We start from the raw sequence: 19541 nt of genomic DNA, 5'->3' as shown, positions 1-19541 counted from the left end.
TAAGCTGTGTTGTGAGAAGTCCTATTTTCCGAACGGAGAATCCTTTCCACCAAAAATTCGCGTTTGGATAAGTTCTTTCGTACTTTCTCACGAGCCTAATCGTGGACTTGATATATGGGATTTTCTTGCAAATTTTGATTCCAATTCATTCGGAATTCTTGTAGAATTTTACACCTCGAACTTTCTTAGCGTCAGTGCCGTTGTTTTCTTTCGACTTTTCATCATTCTCGACTTCAACTGAACTTTGCCTCGGAAGTTTCGATTTAGCGGCTACTACCGATATAAGATCCACAGGTTCAGAGATCTTCACACAACAGCTGAGTAAGGTCAAACGCCGATGACTTACCTTGAATTATGATCTCATTTAAGTCGTCGCCTGTGAAGGTGAGGTATTTTATTAAGACGTCGGTTCGGTCCGTTATGCTGGAGTTGGTTGCTATGATCTCTTTCATGAGGTCGAGGATTTTCTCACTGTGTCCGCCCAGTCTGTCCTTGGATGCAACTGGTTATTTATTTGGGGTTATTTAAAAAGCTCTATCAAAACTACATTTTGTCTCACAGTGCGGCAAAATTCAAAATTTTGACTCTTTGTGGGGAAGGTAAGGTAATTCGGAGATTTCCGAATTCGATCCAGATCCGGAATTCTAGAATTCCAGGATGGGCCTGGAGGCACCTTTATAATTTGACATTTGCAAAGCCAGAAAATGAGCCGAGCTGTTGTATCACCTGTTGCGTTGCTAGATTTAATATCTTTTTGAGGATTAACATTTTTCACATTCTCAAGTTTTTTTTTTTTAATTTTGTGAATATATTCATCAAAGTTTTCCTACTAATTATCCTTGTCTCAATTTAAGTAAACCACCTTCCGTTTATGTTGCAAAATTTCCCATTTCAAAACACTGTGCACCGACTGCGTATTTAATCTGCCTTCCTCGTTTTTTTCTTTAATCGGGCAATAACAACAAATCTATTGATAATCAATAATGAGTGTGTTGTATGGTAACAAATCCCAAAAGAGAGTCACATTCTCTACTTACAGTTATTGTTCTCAATGGCTTGTGTTGGCATTTACGGCTCCGTGATGTCTCTCTCGGCTTTCGAGAGAGAGAAAAATACTTAACTACCCCAAAATGAAAATAAAAGAAAAACAAAGAAAAAAAAATAAAAACAAATGATTTGCCAACCAAATAAACAAATATCCTATTTTTTTCCTTGCAGGGTTGTAATTGCAGCTAAACAAAATTGCGAAGAAGAAGAATAACGCATTGGAGTGTTATCATTACATTCAGCGGAAGAAGAAGAAGCAGCAGCAGCATTGATACAAATACCCTTAAATTACGTACAACATACGAGTTGCCAACCATATTTTATTTGAGAGAGAGAGAGCCAAAGGGAACAAATAGCGGTTATATTAGAGCAACAGCTAACTGTTATTCAATCAGGCAAAACACGATTCGCTCTCACCCCATACCTGGGGATGGCCAATAATCTTGGTGGTTGTTGTGCAGAGTAACCAAGTTTTTCCAGTTGGCAAACCCCTCTCATGCCTGCTTCTGCGCATTATCATCATCAGCCAGAGACTGTAAAGGAGCGACAGCTAAAGGAAAAGTCCAATAAGTAGAAAATTTCCCAACCGTGTGTTTTTTCCACATTGTGTGTGTATGTGTGTTTGTGCGTATTTGTCTCTCTCTCACCATACAGCCAACCATCCATCCACAACGCCATAACCATCCAGAGCGTGTTTTTCGGTGTGTGAGTGCGCGCGCTGCGGTCTTTACATTTCTTTGCGCTCCAACTGCGATAACTACGAGAAGGAAAATTTCACATAGGAAACGCATCGCAAAGTTGGAAAATGTAGATACAAACTTTTTCTCTGCTCTGTGTGTTAAGTGTGCTTCGTTCGTGTCGAAAAAGAAAGATTAAAAGTAGTAGTACTCTAGTACTCTCTAGTTTAAAATATATTTTTAACAGAAGAACAAAAAAACTAGAAAAAAAAACAATAAAAATAATATTAGAAAAAAATTGAAAAAAAATATAAAAAGTAGTAGTGAACAACAACCTCAAGAACCTGAAAATTTAGAAAAGCATTTTTGTAGCCATCCGCTAGTCAAGAAAAGAGCCACACATACACACAAAACTGTTGAACGGTAAGGAAAATAAAAATAAAAAAATAAAAACGAATCAAAACTTGGTCTCCTTCAAAAGCTGTTCCCAATTTTCCAAATCCCCACATTTTCATTTTTTTTCGTCATCAATAAATTAATCATTCATTTAACCATTCATCCATCCATCCAACCAACCATATCTTCCTGGCCTCAAGTTAAAGCTCAAAAAAAGTAGACCAGCAGTTGAACTAAAAAAAAAAAAAAAAAACAAAAAACTTTACAAAATCTCTCCATTAATCAATTGGTATTGTGTCGTTCTGTTCTCTTTTTGTTTCTTTTCATTTTTGCCAAAATATAACCACCAAATATCTATCGGACTCAAATCGATTCGGGCGAAATTCATCAATGCGACCCAATTGGACCCATAATCCCAATTTGGTTTGGTGCGAATACGAAATCAAAAAATCATTACAGGACAAGGACTGATTAGAATTTACATATACATACACTTCCGTTATTCACATTTTCCCCCTGAATCTGGGTCAGTTGGAGTTGAGACAAGCCAGCCATCGAGCGAGCGAGCGAACGAACGAACGAGCGAAGCAGTAGCCGCCGTCGTTGATTTTTGTAGCTGTAGCAGAGAAAGCTGTAACACACTCACTCACATACATACGACGACAGACCAGCCGAAAAAAAGAGCCGAGTGATTTTTATTTAGTTCTTCTTTTTTGTCACGGCGGAAGAGTGGAAGAGCGCCAGCGGAGAAGTGCCTGGTGTGCCGACAACGACGACATTCACTCACCACCACCATCAACATCATACCATCATTAGGGCCTACGTCGCCGCCACCACCAATCCATACGACAAGGAGGTGTGCCAGTCACACACAGAGAAACAAATAGAAGAGCAGAAAAGGCAGTAGAAGAACAAGAAGAAGAAGAAGACGCAGAAGAAAAACAGTGTTAAAAATCAATTGTATCGACGACTAGCCAGCCAACATCGCGCTAACATTGAGTGACTGCAGCAGGTCCTTTTTTTGAATTTTCCATTCGGAAAGGATTTGAAAATTTCCAAAGAAAAGAAAATCGAGTCTTCGTATTTCCAAAAAGAAACAGAAAAAACTCTTCTCAGAGCAAGATTACAACTCCTCGCTCACCCACACTCTCACTCACTGTTCGCTGTGGAATTCCCTTCTCCTCCCACTCCTTGTGAACGACTTTCTCGCTAAGGGGTCTCTGGATTCATTGCCGCAATAGATTTTCTGAAGTGTGCCATCGCGATGGCTGCTCCTGCAGCCTGTACGCGTTTCTCGGACAACTATGAGATCAAAGAGGAGCTGGGCCGAGGCGCATTTTCCATTGTGAAACGTTGCGTACAGAAATCGACAGGAAATGAATTCGCCGCCAAGATCATCAATACAAAGAAATTGACCGCACGCGACTTCCAGAAGTTGGAACGCGAGGCGAGAATCTGCCGCAAACTCCATCATCCCAACATAGTGCGACTGCACGACAGCATACAGGAGGAGAACTATCACTATCTGGTATTCGATTTGGTCACAGGCGGCGAACTGTTCGAGGATATTGTGGCACGCGAATTCTATTCGGAGGCCGATGCATCGCACTGTATCCAGCAGATATTGGAGTCCGTTAATCACTGCCACCAGAATGGCGTCGTACATCGGGATCTGAAGCCGGAGAACCTGTTGCTGGCCAGCAAGGCGAAGGGTGCCGCTGTCAAACTGGCCGACTTTGGGCTGGCCATTGAGGTGCAGGGGGATCATCAGGCCTGGTTTGGTTTTGCCGGCACTCCGGGCTATCTGTCGCCCGAGGTGCTCAAGAAGGAACCCTACGGCAAACCGGTGGACATTTGGGCTTGTGGTGTTATCTTATACATTCTCCTGGTCGGTTATCCACCGTTTTGGGATGAGGACCAACACCGCCTGTATTCCCAAATCAAGGCTGGAGCTTATGATTATCCATCGCCCGAATGGGATACGGTAACACCAGAAGCCAAAAATCTAATCAATCAAATGCTTACCGTCAATCCCCACAAACGTATCACAGCTGCTGAAGCCCTCAAACATCCCTGGATATGCCAACGCGAACGTGTCGCCTCCGTGGTTCACCGCCAAGAAACTGTTGATTGCCTCAAGAAGTTCAATGCTCGGCGCAAGCTGAAGGGCGCCATCCTCACCACGATGCTGGCCACGCGGAACTTCTCCAGCAAGAGCATGGTGACCAAGAAGGGCGAGGGCTCGCCCGTCAAAGACTCCACAGACTCGTCCAATGCCACCCTCGAGGATGACGACGTCAAGGCCCGTCGCCAGGAGATAATCAAGATCACCGAACAACTGATTGAGGCCATCAACAGTGGGGATTTTGATGCATACACCAAAATCGGTGATCCGCACTTGACTGCGTTTGAGCCTGAGGCCCTGGGTAATCTGGTCGAAGGAATTGACTTTCACAAATTCTATTTCGAAAATGTTTTGGGCAAAAATTGCAAAGCTATCAATACCACAATTCTCAATCCTCACGTCCACTTGCTGGGCGAGGATGCCGCTTGTATTGCTTATGTACGCTTAACACAATATATTGATAAACAGGGCCATGCCCACACCCATCAGTCGGAGGAGACACGTGTCTGGCATAAACGCGACAGCAAATGGCAGAACGTTCATTTCCATCGCAGCGCTTCGGGCAAAGTGAGTGGAGCAACGACATTTGATTTTACATCGCAGAAGTAATTGGATGGCGATGGCGATGGCGACGATGACGACGACAGTGACAGCGACGATGAACAGTAACAGTAACAACAACGACGATGACGACAACAACATTATCAGCAGCCGCAGTAACATGATGAACAACAACATCAGCAGCAGCAGCACTACAACTTCGACGTTAATGACAAAGACTTTGACGATGACAACAACAACGCGACGACGACGACAAGCTGTCTACCAAATGCCGTTTAAAATAAATTTTGAAAAAAAAGACTACTGTCGACACACCAACAACAGCAACACAACTATTTACTATTTATTACAACAACAACAGCAGCAGCAGCAACAACAACAACAATTCAATGATGATGATGGAGCAGAGATATGAGCAACACCATGAACAAAACAACATTTAGAGAATAAGCCGACGTTGGAAACGAGAAGAGAATAGAGCATCAAGTGCAACAACAACAACAACTGATTGTGGCGGCCAACAACAACAACAACACTACGCCGTGATTGCTGCCCTCCCAATGATAATCACTGACATTTGATGGCGATGATGACTATCGAAGAGAATATCCAGAGAAAAATCGAATAACTTTTTTGGTTTTGTAATAAAAGCTGAGAAGAACACAACAACAACAACAACATCACAGTAGCAGCAGCAGCAACAACAACAACAACTACTACCACAATTCTATTTTATTTAAATTATTTTTTTTTTTTTGTAACGAGAAGTGAAGTGAAGAAGAGCAGCAGCAACATTGAGAATGGACTAAACCGCTCATCAACAGCAGAAAACCAGCCGGCCATAGATCAGCAGATACTGCTGTACCCGGCCCACAACATAACATAACACAACCGAACCGAACCGAGAACAACAACAATTTTCTTAACTTTCTTAAGGAACTCCCTTCTCTCTATATCCACTTACTCTACTCCCCGACACTACTCCTCCGCAACTCGAAAGCCAACAGGCGAGGAGAAGAACATCCAAAAGAACGAATCGAATATGCTCCGTATTGGGTCGTACCCTAGGATGATGGACGAGAAGAGAGATGAAGCCGACGAAGAAGAAGAAGAAGAAGAACAACAACAAGAAGAACGAGAACGAGAAGAAAGAACAAGCCGCAACAGCAGCAGCAGCAGCACTTGTCAGTGTAACAAAATTACACAGATATTTTTTGCGTCTACGTCACCATTTTTTTTCTTACTTTAGACTCTTATAAAACAAAAACAAAAAAACAAAACAAATATACTTATAATTATAATTATAAAAATAAATGAAAACAAAAACAAAAATGAATAAATAAAAAACAGAAAAAAACCAAAAAACAAAAAAATTCGATCGAATTCTTAAATAAATTATATCACAATTTAATAAAAATAAATAAAATAAAAATAAATGAAAAATGAAAACAAAAACAAACATGAATAAACAACAACAACAAAAGAAAACAAAAACCCAACAAACCCCCCAAAAAAATTATACATGTAAACATTTAAAATTTAACTAACTAATTAAATTTAATTCTAAAATAAATTCTAATTAAATTCTCAAAAATAAAAAAAAAAACCAAAAAAAAATATTGAGGATTGGCTTTTTAATTTAGTATTTTGGAGTGAGGTTTAAAAAAAAGTAGGAACTTAGGACGAAAGTTTTTTTTAAGGGAAATAACTACAATTCGGAATTGTTTTCGGAGGCGGTTCTAAAATTATTTTGACATGTGTTAGTAAAAATAATTTAAATTCGGACTGAACATTTATGGGGATTCTATTGGGTACGTATTAAAAAATGTCACAAATAATTCTGAGAATCTGAATTCTTTTGAGAATTCTGAAAATCTCAAATGTCGAATAAAATGGCCTCAACGGCTAAATGTGTGGCATGGATCTTCAAAAAAGCTAATATAAGCTAAATAGGAGCACCTCTATTATAGCTATAACTAGAAACCTGCTCTGTTCCAGAACTGTAAGAATCTACAACTTTTTATTACGATAACGGAATTTTTATACCCTCAGCCATATGGCTAGAGTGGGTATATATCATTTGAAACGGCCAAAACGCGTCTCCCAATTTTTCTGAGAATTCTGAAAATCTCAAATCTCGAATAAAATAACCTTATCAGCTAAATATGTGGCATGGATCTTCAAAAAATCTTATAAAAGCTAAATAGGAGCAAATAGAGGACCCATATAGGAATCAATTATTAGAAACCTCTATTATAGCTACTACTAGAATACCTGCTCTGTTCCAGAAATTCGTTTTCGAAAATTTGTAGTCGATCTAGCTATGTCCGTCCGTCTATCTGTTTCTGTCTGACTGGTGTTCACGATAACTCTCGAAGGGAGTATTCGATTTGGTCCAGACTTGGTACATCGTAATATTTTTGTCAAACTTAAATCGAATTCGGAGATAGACAATATCGGTTAAGTACGTACCCAAAAAAGGTCGACAATTAACAAAAAAAAAAAAAAAAAAAAAAAAATTAAAAATGATCAAATTTTGCTAGAACTTTGCGGATCCTAATATTTGTATCAGTGCTAGGTCAGGTGCGAAAATGAATAATATCGGTCCACTCCATCAAGTACTTCCCCCACAAAGGGTCAAAATTTTGAATAATTATAAGTCTTTTAAAACGAGATGTAAGAGTCCGATTGTTTTCAAATTACGCCTGTATCACAATATTTTTATTAACCCAAGGTCTGGTATTAAGAGGGAATATGCCGGTCCGCTCCTTATGGTACCTCACCCACAAAAGGTCGTCATTTTCAAAAAAAAAAAAAATATATTTTCTGCACAGAAAGAGAAACGGTAATCCGATTTTTCTCCAACTTTGCAAATCCTAGTATTTGCGTCAGTTCTACGTCAGATGCGAAAATGGATATCTCTCCACTCCATCAAGTACTTCCCCCACAAAGGGTCAAATAATTATAAGTCTTTTAAAACGAGATGTAAGAGTCCGATTGTCTTCAAATTTCACACATCCCAATATTTTTATTAACCCAAGGTCTGGTGTGAAGATGGAAGATATCGGTTCACTCCTTCCGCGGTACCTCCACCACAAAGGCTCAAAATTTTGAATATCCATGGAGCTCATAAAACGCGAAATCAACATCCGATTTCATTCAGATTTGGTACAGCTCAATATTTCCATCAAAACAAGATCTAGTATAAAGATGGTACAGATCGGAGTACTACTTCTGGTACCTCTCCTACATAGAGTTCATAGTTTTGAATAACCAAAACGATCATAAAATCCGAAATAAGCATCCGGTTCTCTTCATATTTTACACATCCCATTATTTATACTAATATAAGATCTGCTGTGAAGATGGAAGATATCGGTTCACTCCTTCTGGTACCTCCCCAACAAAGGGTCACAGTTTCGAATATCCATGAAGCTCATAAAACGCGCAATTAACATTCGATTTCATTCAGACTTGGTACGTCTCAATGTTTCCTTCAACACAAGATCTGTTTTATAGATGGTAGAGATCGGATAATTCCTTCTGGTACCTTCCCCCACAAAGGTTTCAACGTTGAATGAAAGCGAAATAAGCCTCCAATTTTCTTCAAATTTCACACATACAAGTATTTTTGCTAACACAAAAACTGTTGTGGGGATTATATATCAATACTTTTACCTGCCATAACTTGCGATAATAAGTCAGAGATTCTTTACAACTTGCCATATCTAAATATGTCTCGCAACAAGAATCCTGATATGAATATGGAAATTACGATTTTGCATAAAATATGATATAATTTTTGATAATGATAATTTTTTTTTCAATTCCTTCTTTATGATATCGGAAACAAAAAAGAAATTGAAAACTAGTAGATTCTGGAACAAATTAACAGTTGGAAGATACGATTTATTGAGAAAGATATAAAACATACAAATGCTAGAGGCTAGTTTAGGGTAGATAACTATTTTACAGAAAAAGTTTCACGTTAGGTCTGCAGGTCCACGTTCCCAACAAATATTGTCTCGGCATTAGTCAATTGTTGGACGAGAGTAATGGATGTAGTTATGTGTGTGTGTGTATTTGTTTCACTCTCTGTTTACATTTTTTGTGTTTACGCCACATGTCTCAACCCTGTGTATGTGTGTGTGTAGACACTACTTGATTTCCTTTCTGTCGAATGGGCCATATTGTTGAGGCCTACCTTTAGTAGCTCCTGCTGTAGGACCAACTTTTTGCAAGCGCCAACGATTTAAAATGTATTATATCATCTATTGTACAACGACTGGTAAGAGTGTTTAAAATTATTTATAAATATTTATTTAAGAGTATTAAAAAATCTTATTCCTTATCTGTATCCAAAAAAAGGGAGAATGTATGTACGTTTGATTGTTAGCTGGTGTGTTCGTAATTTTTAGATTCAAAAGATGCTAAACAGATTTTTTCTGAAAAATATACTATAGCATCGTCCGAAATTAACATTGGCCATATACATTTTTGAAATCCCACTTGGAACTGGAGATATTGCATCAGAATTGGAAGTACCTACAAAAATGTAATGTAATTTTTATATGCACATATATATTAATCAGTTACGCGTACCAGGTTCAAATTTGGAATGAGTGATGGGATTCGGTACAAAAATAAATTTGCTACAAAGAGTGGGTCAATATTTTCCATTTCATATCGGACCTAAATAAATAATAAAAAATAGAAAATTTATTTCCAATTTATGGGAAATCATAAATTTGTTGAGAGACATATATTTAGGTGTAGCAAGTTGTAAAGAATCGCTGAGTTGTTTCGCAATTTATGACAGATAAAAGTATTGAAAATTATGTCCCTTTGTGGCTGAGGTAGAGGGGTTCGCAGATATATAGCATCTTCACAACAGATCTTGTGTTAGCAAAAATGTTTGTATGTCTGAAATTTGAAGAGAGTTGGATGCTTATTAGGCTTTCTTTGGGTGTTATGTTTTTCAAAATTTTGAACCTTATGTGGGGCAGGTAGCAAAAGAAATGGTCCGATCTCTACCATCTTTATAACAGTGTTGATGGAAATATTTTAGATAAACCATTTCTGGAATGGAATCGGATGTTGATTTCACTTTTTATGAGCTTCCTGGATATTCAAAATTTTGAACGTTTGTAAGGGAGGTACTTGATGGAGTGCACCGATATATTCCGTCTTACTACCAGATCTTAGGTTCATAAAAATAGTAGGATGTGTGAAATTTGAAGACAAGCGGACTCTCAAATCTTATTCTTTAAAAATTAGAGTTTATAAAATAATTCTGACCCTTTGTGGGAGAAGCACTTGATGGAGTGGACCAATATCATCCATTTTTGGCACGAGACCTAGAACTGATGCATATATTAGGATTTGCAAAATTAGATTATCGCTTCCCTTTTTGTGCAGAAAATATTTTTTTGCAAATTTCTACCATTTGTGGGGGAAGTACCAGAAGGAGTGGGCCGATTAATTACGTCTTACTACCAGATCTTGGGATCATAAAAAAAGTAGTGAAATTTGAAGACAAGCAGACTCTTAAACCATATTATTTAAGAATTAGAGTTATTCAAAATTTTGACCCTTGATGGCACTTGATGGAGTGGACCAATATCATCCATTTTGGCACGAGACCTACAACTGACGCAGATATTAGGATTTGCAAAATTCTGTGCAAAAAATATTTTTTGAAAAATTCGACCTTTAGTGGGGGAGGTACTAGAAGGAGTGGGCCGATATTGTCCATGTTAACACCAGACCTTGGGTTAATATAAATATTTGGATGTGTGAAATTTGAAGACAATCGGATTCTTACATCACATTTTATAAGAGCTGTAATTATTCATAATTTTGACCATTTGTAGGTACTTGATGGAGTGCAGCGATATTGTCCATTTTTGTACCTGACCTAGCACTAATGCAAATATTAGGATTCGAAAAGTTGGAGCAAAATCAGATTATCTTTTATCTTTCTCCGCAATAAATTATTTTCTTTGAAAATATTCACATTTTGTGTGGGAGGAGTGGACCGATATTGTCCATCTTAACACCAAACTTTGGGTGAATACAAATATTGGGATGTGTGAAATTTGAATATATTCGGACTCTTACATTACATTTTATAGGTGTTGTAATTATTAAGCATTTTGACTATTTGTGGGGGAGGTACTTGGTGGAGTGGACCGATATTGTCCATTTTCGCACCTGACATAGCACTGACGCAAATATTAAGATGTGCAAAGTTGGAGCAAAATCGGATTATCCTTTCTTTTTGTGTGCAAAAAAAATATTTTTTTAAATTTCGACCTTTTGTGGGGAAAGTACCAGAAGGAGTGGACCGATATTGCTCATCTCCGAACTCGATCTGAGTTTGCCAAAAATATTACGATGTATCAAGTTTGGACCAAATCGGATACTCCCTTCGATACTCCCTTCGAGAGTTATCGTGCGCACTAGCCAGCCGGACAGACAGACGCACGGACGATGTCCGTCCGTTAGATCGACTCCAAATATCCTGAAACGGATTTGGACTATTGTGTCTGGAGTATTTTCGAAAGTAAGGTTGGCACTGAAAAAAACCAAAGTGTGGATAACCTCATGCAAGCGCTTCGCCGGAAATGGGCCAAATTACCGCAGAACAACACTCGGGCAGCGTGTGACGGTTTCGTTGGCCAATTCGAACAAATCTAAACTTATTTTAAAATTTGATGCTGTTTCCGACATTTTTTGGTTTCATTCAATAAAATTAAAAAAAAAGTAAAAATCATGGCCCACTCTGCATTTTTACAGAATTTTTTTTTTTCTAGAGAAAGTAATACCTCTAGTTAAGGCCATATACCGTTATACAACTAAACAAAGACCTATTAACTATTCTACAGACGTAAAATACGTTAGAGTAAAATTCTATGAATATTCTTTATTCAGTCCGGAATCATGAATAATTTCAATAGATGAATCCTAATTTGTCAATCATCAACGCCCAGACGAAACGATTGAAGCTAGAATCTTGAAATTTTTTGTGAGGATTAAAAGGTACTACAACTTGGTACACTTTGTATTTGAGGAAGCAGTAGAGCTAGAACTCTTAAGTTTGGAATGAGGGTCACTAAGTGACTGTATAATATTTATACTAGAGGGTTTATGGAAACTCTTACTATACGTCCGCGAAAAGCACTAAAATATACCATTTCGTATCATGCGAACCGTTAGAGCTAAAAACTTAAAATTTGGAATTGGAATCAAGGCTATGGAGTATGGTCAAATGCGAAATTTGAAATAATTCCGGTAAATAATGTCGCCAAAATCATCAGAATACCGAATATCGGGGGTACTGTTATATGGGGCTATACGAAGGCGTGGACCTGCACAGACAATTTTGTGTCATAGGCTGTAGTATCCATTACGAACTTCAAATACCAAATTTGAAACATTTCCGGTAAATAATGTCGCTAAAATCATCTAAATACCGAATATCGGAAGGTAGCGTTATATGGGGGCTATACCAAAACGTGTACCCATTTTCAATACCAAATGTCATGCAGACATAACACACATTTAAGTAAATTTTTATCAACTTACTTGATTTCATTCGGAAGCTAGAGTGATTTCCACAGGCAGACAGATGGACGGACTTCGCTAAATCGACACAGAATTTTATGCTGATCAAGTATATATGTTCTTTGCGGGGTCTAAAATGTATATTTCGAGGTGTTACAAAAGGAATGACAAACTTAATATACCCTTCATACTCTGGTGGAGTTTCGCCTTGGCGAAACGGTTGAAGCTATAATCTTGCAATTTTGTATGTGGGTCAATGTTGGTGGGTAGGGGTGAGATATGGCAGGGTTTTTGAAAATTCGGACTGGAAGTGTACTAAAAGTAAAAAATGCACTCAATTCCGTACATTTAGGAATTTTGGAATGGATTCAACTAAGATCTTTACATTTGGCATAAGCATTTGTCCGATCTATACCTTTTCCATACAAGATGTGTTAGTTGTAATATTGGGATGTTCTTGATTTGAAGACAATGTCACTGTAATTTCACATTTGTTGAAAAATATTATTACATTATTTAAAATGTTAACCCTTGGTGGGGGAGGTACTAAAAGGAGTGGCCCCATATTGTCCATCTCCGAAATCGATCTGAGTTTGTTATTAATATTACGATGTTTGATGGAAATAGGATGCGGCTCTGCAGCTTTGATAACACCTACTCATTTTTTCTCTTGTTTCCTACTTGTCATAGCGTGGTCGAATATATAATTGTGGGTATTAATATTACAACACCCAAACACGATAACATTTATTTTTGAGGAATGATAAAGAATTGTTGTAAAAATACGCAAAAAGAAATATGGATATATTTTTAATGATGACAAACAACGCTACTCGCGAATAGCGATAAGGAGTACGAATTGTCGTTGCGTTTAAACAAACAAATATAGAAACCAGTTAGGAGAGGACAAGAGTCGAGCGTGGCGACTATATGATACACCACCCCACTATATATAAGAGCTATAGCTACAGCTCTGAGTAATTTTCTCTTAATTTAGCGGATTTTTTCAGCTATACAGGGTGAGATATAGAAAAACTGTAACAAAGTCAAACGCAATAATTTTTACATTTTTGTTTGAATTTTATTGAATGAAAGCAAAACATGTCGGAAATAGCATAAAGTCTTAGAATAAGTTTAGATTGGTCACCTTTGGCACGAATTATGGCCTTAGAACGGCCAAGGAAACCGTCACACGCTGCCCGAATGTTGCTCTGCGGTATTTTGGCCCATTTCCGGCGAAGCGCTTGCTTGAGGTGATCGACACTTTGGTATTTTTTAGTCCCAACCTTGCTTTCCAAAATACTCTAGACACAATAGTCCAACGGATTGGTATCCGGAGACTTTGGTGGCCACCTGGAAATGAAGCGAGGAACCTCATTTTGTAACCATTCTTGGGTGGAGCGTGCTGAGTGGTGCTGTTGGAATATCCAAGGTCTGCGGCCAAAATGTTTGCGTGCCCAAGGCTTTAATACACCCTCCAAAATAGGCTAGGCTTAATACACCCTCTACACCATCACCATGACTGCGCTTGGGTTCTGGTGGGCAACCGAAGGTGCACATTTTCAGCTGACCTCTTTGAAAAGTAAACACGATTATTTTGTTTGTTTACAAACTGCTGCTGGACAACAAATGCTTTCTAATCGGAGAAAGCCCATTTGGGCCAATATTGTCGACACTAAACCTAGCACTAACCAGTAAGGAAAGCTCAAAAGTCGGGCGGGGCCGACTATATGATACCCTCCACCACTATGCATATTTAGTAGAGCTCTCGTAAAAAGGTTTATACAGGGTATTTCAGAGCTCTATGAGATATTTGGTACAAAATCAAAATCTATCTAATTCTATCTAATTCTATAGCTATCTCTGAACCGGGTTTCTCCAAATTTTACGTACTAGTTTCTAGACTGGTGATTTGGGCTGATATTGACCATTTAGTGCACATTTAACCCGAAATCGGATGAAGATATATATGAGAGCTATATCCAAATCTGAACCGATTTCGATAAAATTTAAAACAGCTATTCCTGTGCTCCATCTAATACCTGGTACCAAATATCACGGTTGTGGAGTGAATATTACGATTGTATGGGACTAAAACTCTAAATCGGATGAAACATATATATGGTTGCTGTATCTATATCTGAACCGATTTTCACTAAATTTGATATACTTGCTTCTAGGCTGAATTTGGTCCGATGAAATAAAATTCAGTCCATTTGGACTTATATCGGCCATTTGGTGCACAATTAACCCGAAATCGGATAAAGATATATATGGGAGCTATATCCAAATCTGAACCGATTTCGATAAAATTACAAGCAGCTATTTCTAGGCTGTATCTTATATCTGGTACCAAATATCATTCTTGTGGAGTGCATATTACGAATGTGAGAGGCTTAAACACCAAATCGGATGAAAGATATATATGGGAGCTATAGCTATATCTGAACCGATTTTCTCCAAATTTGATATACTTGCTTCTAGGCCATTTGGGCTGATATTGGCCATTTGGTGGTCAATTAACCCGAAATCGGATGAAGATATATACGGGAGCTATATCCAAATCTGAACCGATTTCGATAAAATTTAAAACAGCTATTTCTGTGCTCCATCTAATACCTGGTACCAAATATCACGGTTGTGGAGTGCATAGTAGGAATGTGAGGGACTTAAAGATCAAATCGGACGAAAGATATATATGGGAGCTATAGCTATATCTGAACCGATTTTCTCCAAATTTGATATACTTGCTTCTAGGCCGAACTCGGTTGGGTGTGCCAAAATTCAGGTAATTTGGACTGATAGTGGATATTTGGTGCACATTTAACCCGAAATCGGATGAAGATATATATGGGAGCTATATCTAAATTTTATCCGATTCTCACCAATTTCAATAGGGTTCGTCCTTGGGCCAAACAAATTATTTGTGAAAAATTTCATCTGAATCGGGAAATAAATGCGACCTGTATTTTGTTCACAAGAATACATGGACAGACGGACGGACGGACGGACGGACGGACGGACGGACAGACGGACTGACATGCATAAATCGACTCAGAAAGTGATTCTATGAAGGTTCTCAAAAGTAACTATGGGTCTATCTCGTTTCCTTCTCCATGTTACAAACAAATGCACAAAGACATAATACCCTTACCACTATGTGGTGTAGGGTATAAAAATATAAGGATGGGCAAAGTTTGCACAAAATTGGATGATATTTTCTCGTTTTATATGGTGTTTATACTCTACACCACAAGGTGGTCAGGGTATCATGTCTTTGTGCATTTGTTTGTAACAGGCAAAAGGAAACGAGATAGACCCATAGTTCCTTTGATGATCTGCATAGAATAACATTCAGAGTTGATTTATGCATGTCCGTCCGCCCGTCTTCCCGTCTGTCCATGTATTTTTGAGAACAAAATACAGGTCGCATTTATTTCCCGATTCAGATGAAATTTTTCACAAATAATTTGTTTGGCCCAAGGACGAATCCTATTGAAATTGGAGATAATAGGTCAAAATTTAGGTATAGCTCCCATATATATTTTCGTCCAATTTGCCTTATATTATTCACCAAACTTGTAACATAAGCCCAAATAGTATGGAATTTTGCAAGTACAACCAGATTGGACCTGAAAATAATTATACCAAATTTAATCGAAATCGATTCAGATATAGCTATAGCTCCCATATATATTGTTCATCCGATTTGTTATTTTTGTCCTCCGCAGCCGTAATATGCACTCTAAAACAACGATATTTGGGGAAATATATCAAATACAGCTCAGAAATACCTTTGCTAAATTTTATCGAGATCGGTTCAGATTTGGATATAGCTCCCATATATAACTTCGTCCGATTTACCTTTTATTGTGCAACAAACGTGTAATATTAGTCCAAATGGAATGGAATTTGATACTTACGACCAAATTGAGTCCAGGAACCAGTATGTCAAATTTGGTGGAAATCGGTTCAGATATAGCTATAGCTCCCCTACATATTGTTCATCCGATTTGTTGAATTTGCTCTACATAGCCGTAATATGGACTCCGTAGTAACGATATTCGGGGAAATATATCAAATACAGCTCAGAAATACCTTTGCCAAATTATATCGAGATCGGTTCAGATTTAGATATAGCTCTCATATATATCCATCCGATTTCAAGTTAATTGTGCACCAAATGGATAATACAAGACCGAATTGAAAAAGCGCAAATACCTCTACAAATTTAGTAGAAATCGATTCATAGGAGGATATATCTCCCATATATTATTTCCTTCGGATTTAGGAAATATTTTTTGGAGATTGTACAGGGTTGCCCATATTCGACGGACCCATGACTCTTTGGGCCCATTCCAATCGACGAGGCTTGTCCGTAGGCAACATTCTTTGCGTCAATTGAATTTTGTACGGGAACAAATGCAAATCAATGCGAATAATCCGTTGTAAAGTGGACCGAGCCATGCCCAACTGCTGAGAACGGCGTTTTTGGGATGTTCTTGGGGACCTCTCAACACTGGCTCGTACGGCAGCGATATTTTCGGCCGATCGCCTTGGTCGACTTTTATATGGTCTCTTCGGATTAGAAAGAGCCTTACCAGTCGAAAATTTTTCGTATAAACGCTTAATGGTGTTCTTAGAAGGCGCACTTCTCACATTTTTTAATGTTTTAAAAGCACGTTGAGTTTTCACAATTGACTTCTTCTGTTGAATGTAAATTTCAACTATTTCAGAGCGCTCGCGTGGCGTGTATTGGTTCATGGTAAAAATCTGCTTGGACTGACGCTTCAAACGCGGTATGTCATTAAGCGATGTGACATCTCTGTCAAAAGTTATGGCGTTGCCAGATGGGTCCGTCGAATATGGGCAACCCTGTAAGAATATGTGTACCAAAAGTACTAAGATAATACCAAGATTTTACTATATGGTACTACATTTTATTTTGAGTGAACGGTTCATCCGTTGGAATATTGAAATTTTGGTATAGGAAGTGGTTTTGGAAATTCGTGCTGCAATTATACGAAATATACTTATTGGTACTACATTTGGTATTGGGTGAACGGATGAAAAAAATAACCAAATAGAACTAAATTTAGTATTTTGGGGGAGGAATAAAATTTTGATTGAAATTTTAAGTTTGGTATTACGGCACTTTTTGTGCCTCGGGGTTTATATGTGAATGTGGAGTTTGAAATATGTACCAAAAAGTACGAAAAATATTAAGAAATATTAGATTCGGAAATTGAGGAAAGGCTGCAAAGCTGCAAAAAAGTGAAACTTGGAATGAGGATTTTAATGTTTCGTAAGCTAGACGAACCAAAGGGTTTCTGGAAATTCGAACATTAAGTTAACCAAAAGTACTAAACAGCACTTAATTTGGTACCATCTGATATTATGTAAATGAATAGAGAATTGTGAAATTTTTTATGGGAATCAATTCTTGGAAATAAGGTTGATGCAAGGAGATGGTTTTGGAAGTGTGTACCTAGTGTATTAACTGTACTAATTGGTACTAAATTTGGCACATTTTTGTTATGAGTAAATGTATAAAAATGGGATTTTGGAATTTGGTATAGAAAGAGAAAGAGTCTTTCTAGAAATATGTACTGTAAGAGTACGAAAAGTACCAAATGTTACTAAATTTAGTATTTAGAATAGAAATTTCTTATTGGGTTCAATGTGAATGTGTTGGGTTTTGATAAGAAGTCGCATTGGGAAATTCTCACGTGTACGAAAAGTGTAAGGTTGTACTAAATTTGATATAAAATATAGGGAATGAGCAAGAATTGTCAATATTGGTACAGAGATCACTAGTGATACATAGGGAGGCGGATAGAGTTGGAATTTTGAAATTTTCATGTTGGGGTCACCGTTAGTGTGGTTTTGGAAATGTGGCCTAGGAAAGAAATTTGGTATTAGGTTCACTTTTTGTGAAGTTGGCTTGATATTTGAAGGTCATTTTGAAAATACGTACTAAAAAATACAAAAAGTACCAAATGGTAATGAATTTGGTATTTGGGGAAAGGAAGAAAGCTGGAAATCTCAAACTTGGAATGAGGGTCTTTGATATTGCGTAAGAACCAAAGAATTTCTGGAAATGTGTACAATAAGTGTACGAAAAGTACTAAATGGTACTACATTTAACATGTGGTATAAGTTGGAAATGGAATTATTTGTATTAGAATCACTGTGAATGCAATGCGTTCAGATTTAGAATAGAAGTCGAATTTAGAAATTCCTACTATAACGTGTTCGAAAAGTGTTAAGTGGTAAAAAAATTTATATAAAGTGTGGGGAAAGAGCTAGAATTGTGAATATTGGCACAAGGGTCACTGTGACTGTTTAGCGCATAGATAAGGTATATCATGGAAACCCGTAAAATAACAGGTACGAAAACGGTACTGAGTGATAAATTTGGTACATTTTGAGTTTGATTGAACGGATCGGGATGGAATTTTAAAATTTTGGTATTGATGTGGTTTTAGTCATTTGTCATATACCTAATTTGGTAATTGTAGAAGGGATGGAGTTGAAAATCTGAAATTTGTTATTGGGATCACTTTTTGTGAGGTTGGGTTGATATTTGGAGGTTTTGTACGAAATGTACAAAATTGTATCAAATTTGATATTTTTAGGCGAAGGAATGGATCTGGAAATCTAAAATTTGTTCTTAGGATCAATTTTTGTATCGTGGGCTTGATATATGGAGGTGGATATAAAAATAAGTACTAAAAAGTACGAAAGCAAGTGGCTATCCTAAGGGCACTCCAGCATTTAAATGTGAATAGATCTTTTATGTCTCGTACCATCGCTCGTTACAGTGATTCTGGTAGCGTAGCCCGAAGTCAAGGAAGGAAGACGGAAGAAAACAGCAAAATCAGCAGAAATGGTCCGAAAACTAAAGAAGTGACTTGATCGAAACCCGCGTAGCAGTGGCCGAAAAATGGCTCGTGAACTGAACATATCGCAAAAGTCAATTCGGCAAATATTGAAAAATAAGCTCGAGGTAAAGCCATTAAAATTCCAAAAAGTGCAAGAACTTACACCGCAATAGAAAGAAAATACACTCAAAAAAGTTGAACAGTTGCTTCGCTTGGCCGAAAGTGGTGAACTGCCGAATTTGGTTTTCTCCGATGAAAAAACATTCATTGTCCAGCAGTTTGTAA

The 19541-nt window shown here is 37.7% G+C and overlaps 1 protein-coding gene across 1 annotated transcript; it reads left to right on the top strand.

Moving 5' to 3' along the window:
* Nucleotides 1–1419: 1419 nt before the first annotated feature.
* Nucleotides 1420–6120, top strand: LOC101888482 (calcium/calmodulin-dependent protein kinase type II alpha chain). The gene is made up of 2 exons (XM_005183303.4): nucleotides 1420–2147; nucleotides 2580–6120. Exon 2 carries the CDS (start codon nucleotides 3385–3387, stop codon nucleotides 4852–4854), a length of 1470 nt encoding a protein of 489 aa, XP_005183360.1. The 5' UTR covers nucleotides 1420–2147; nucleotides 2580–3384; the 3' UTR covers nucleotides 4855–6120.
* Nucleotides 6121–19541: the final 13421 nt, after the last annotated feature.

Source organism: Musca domestica, unplaced genomic scaffold (assembly GCF_030504385.1).
Source record: "Musca domestica strain aabys unplaced genomic scaffold, Musca_domestica.polishedcontigs.V.1.1 22, whole genome shotgun sequence".
Taxonomy (NCBI): domain Eukaryota; kingdom Metazoa; phylum Arthropoda; class Insecta; order Diptera; family Muscidae; genus Musca; species Musca domestica.
Note: the sequence above shows the minus strand (reverse complement) of the source record. Positions and strands in the feature narration are given on the sequence as shown.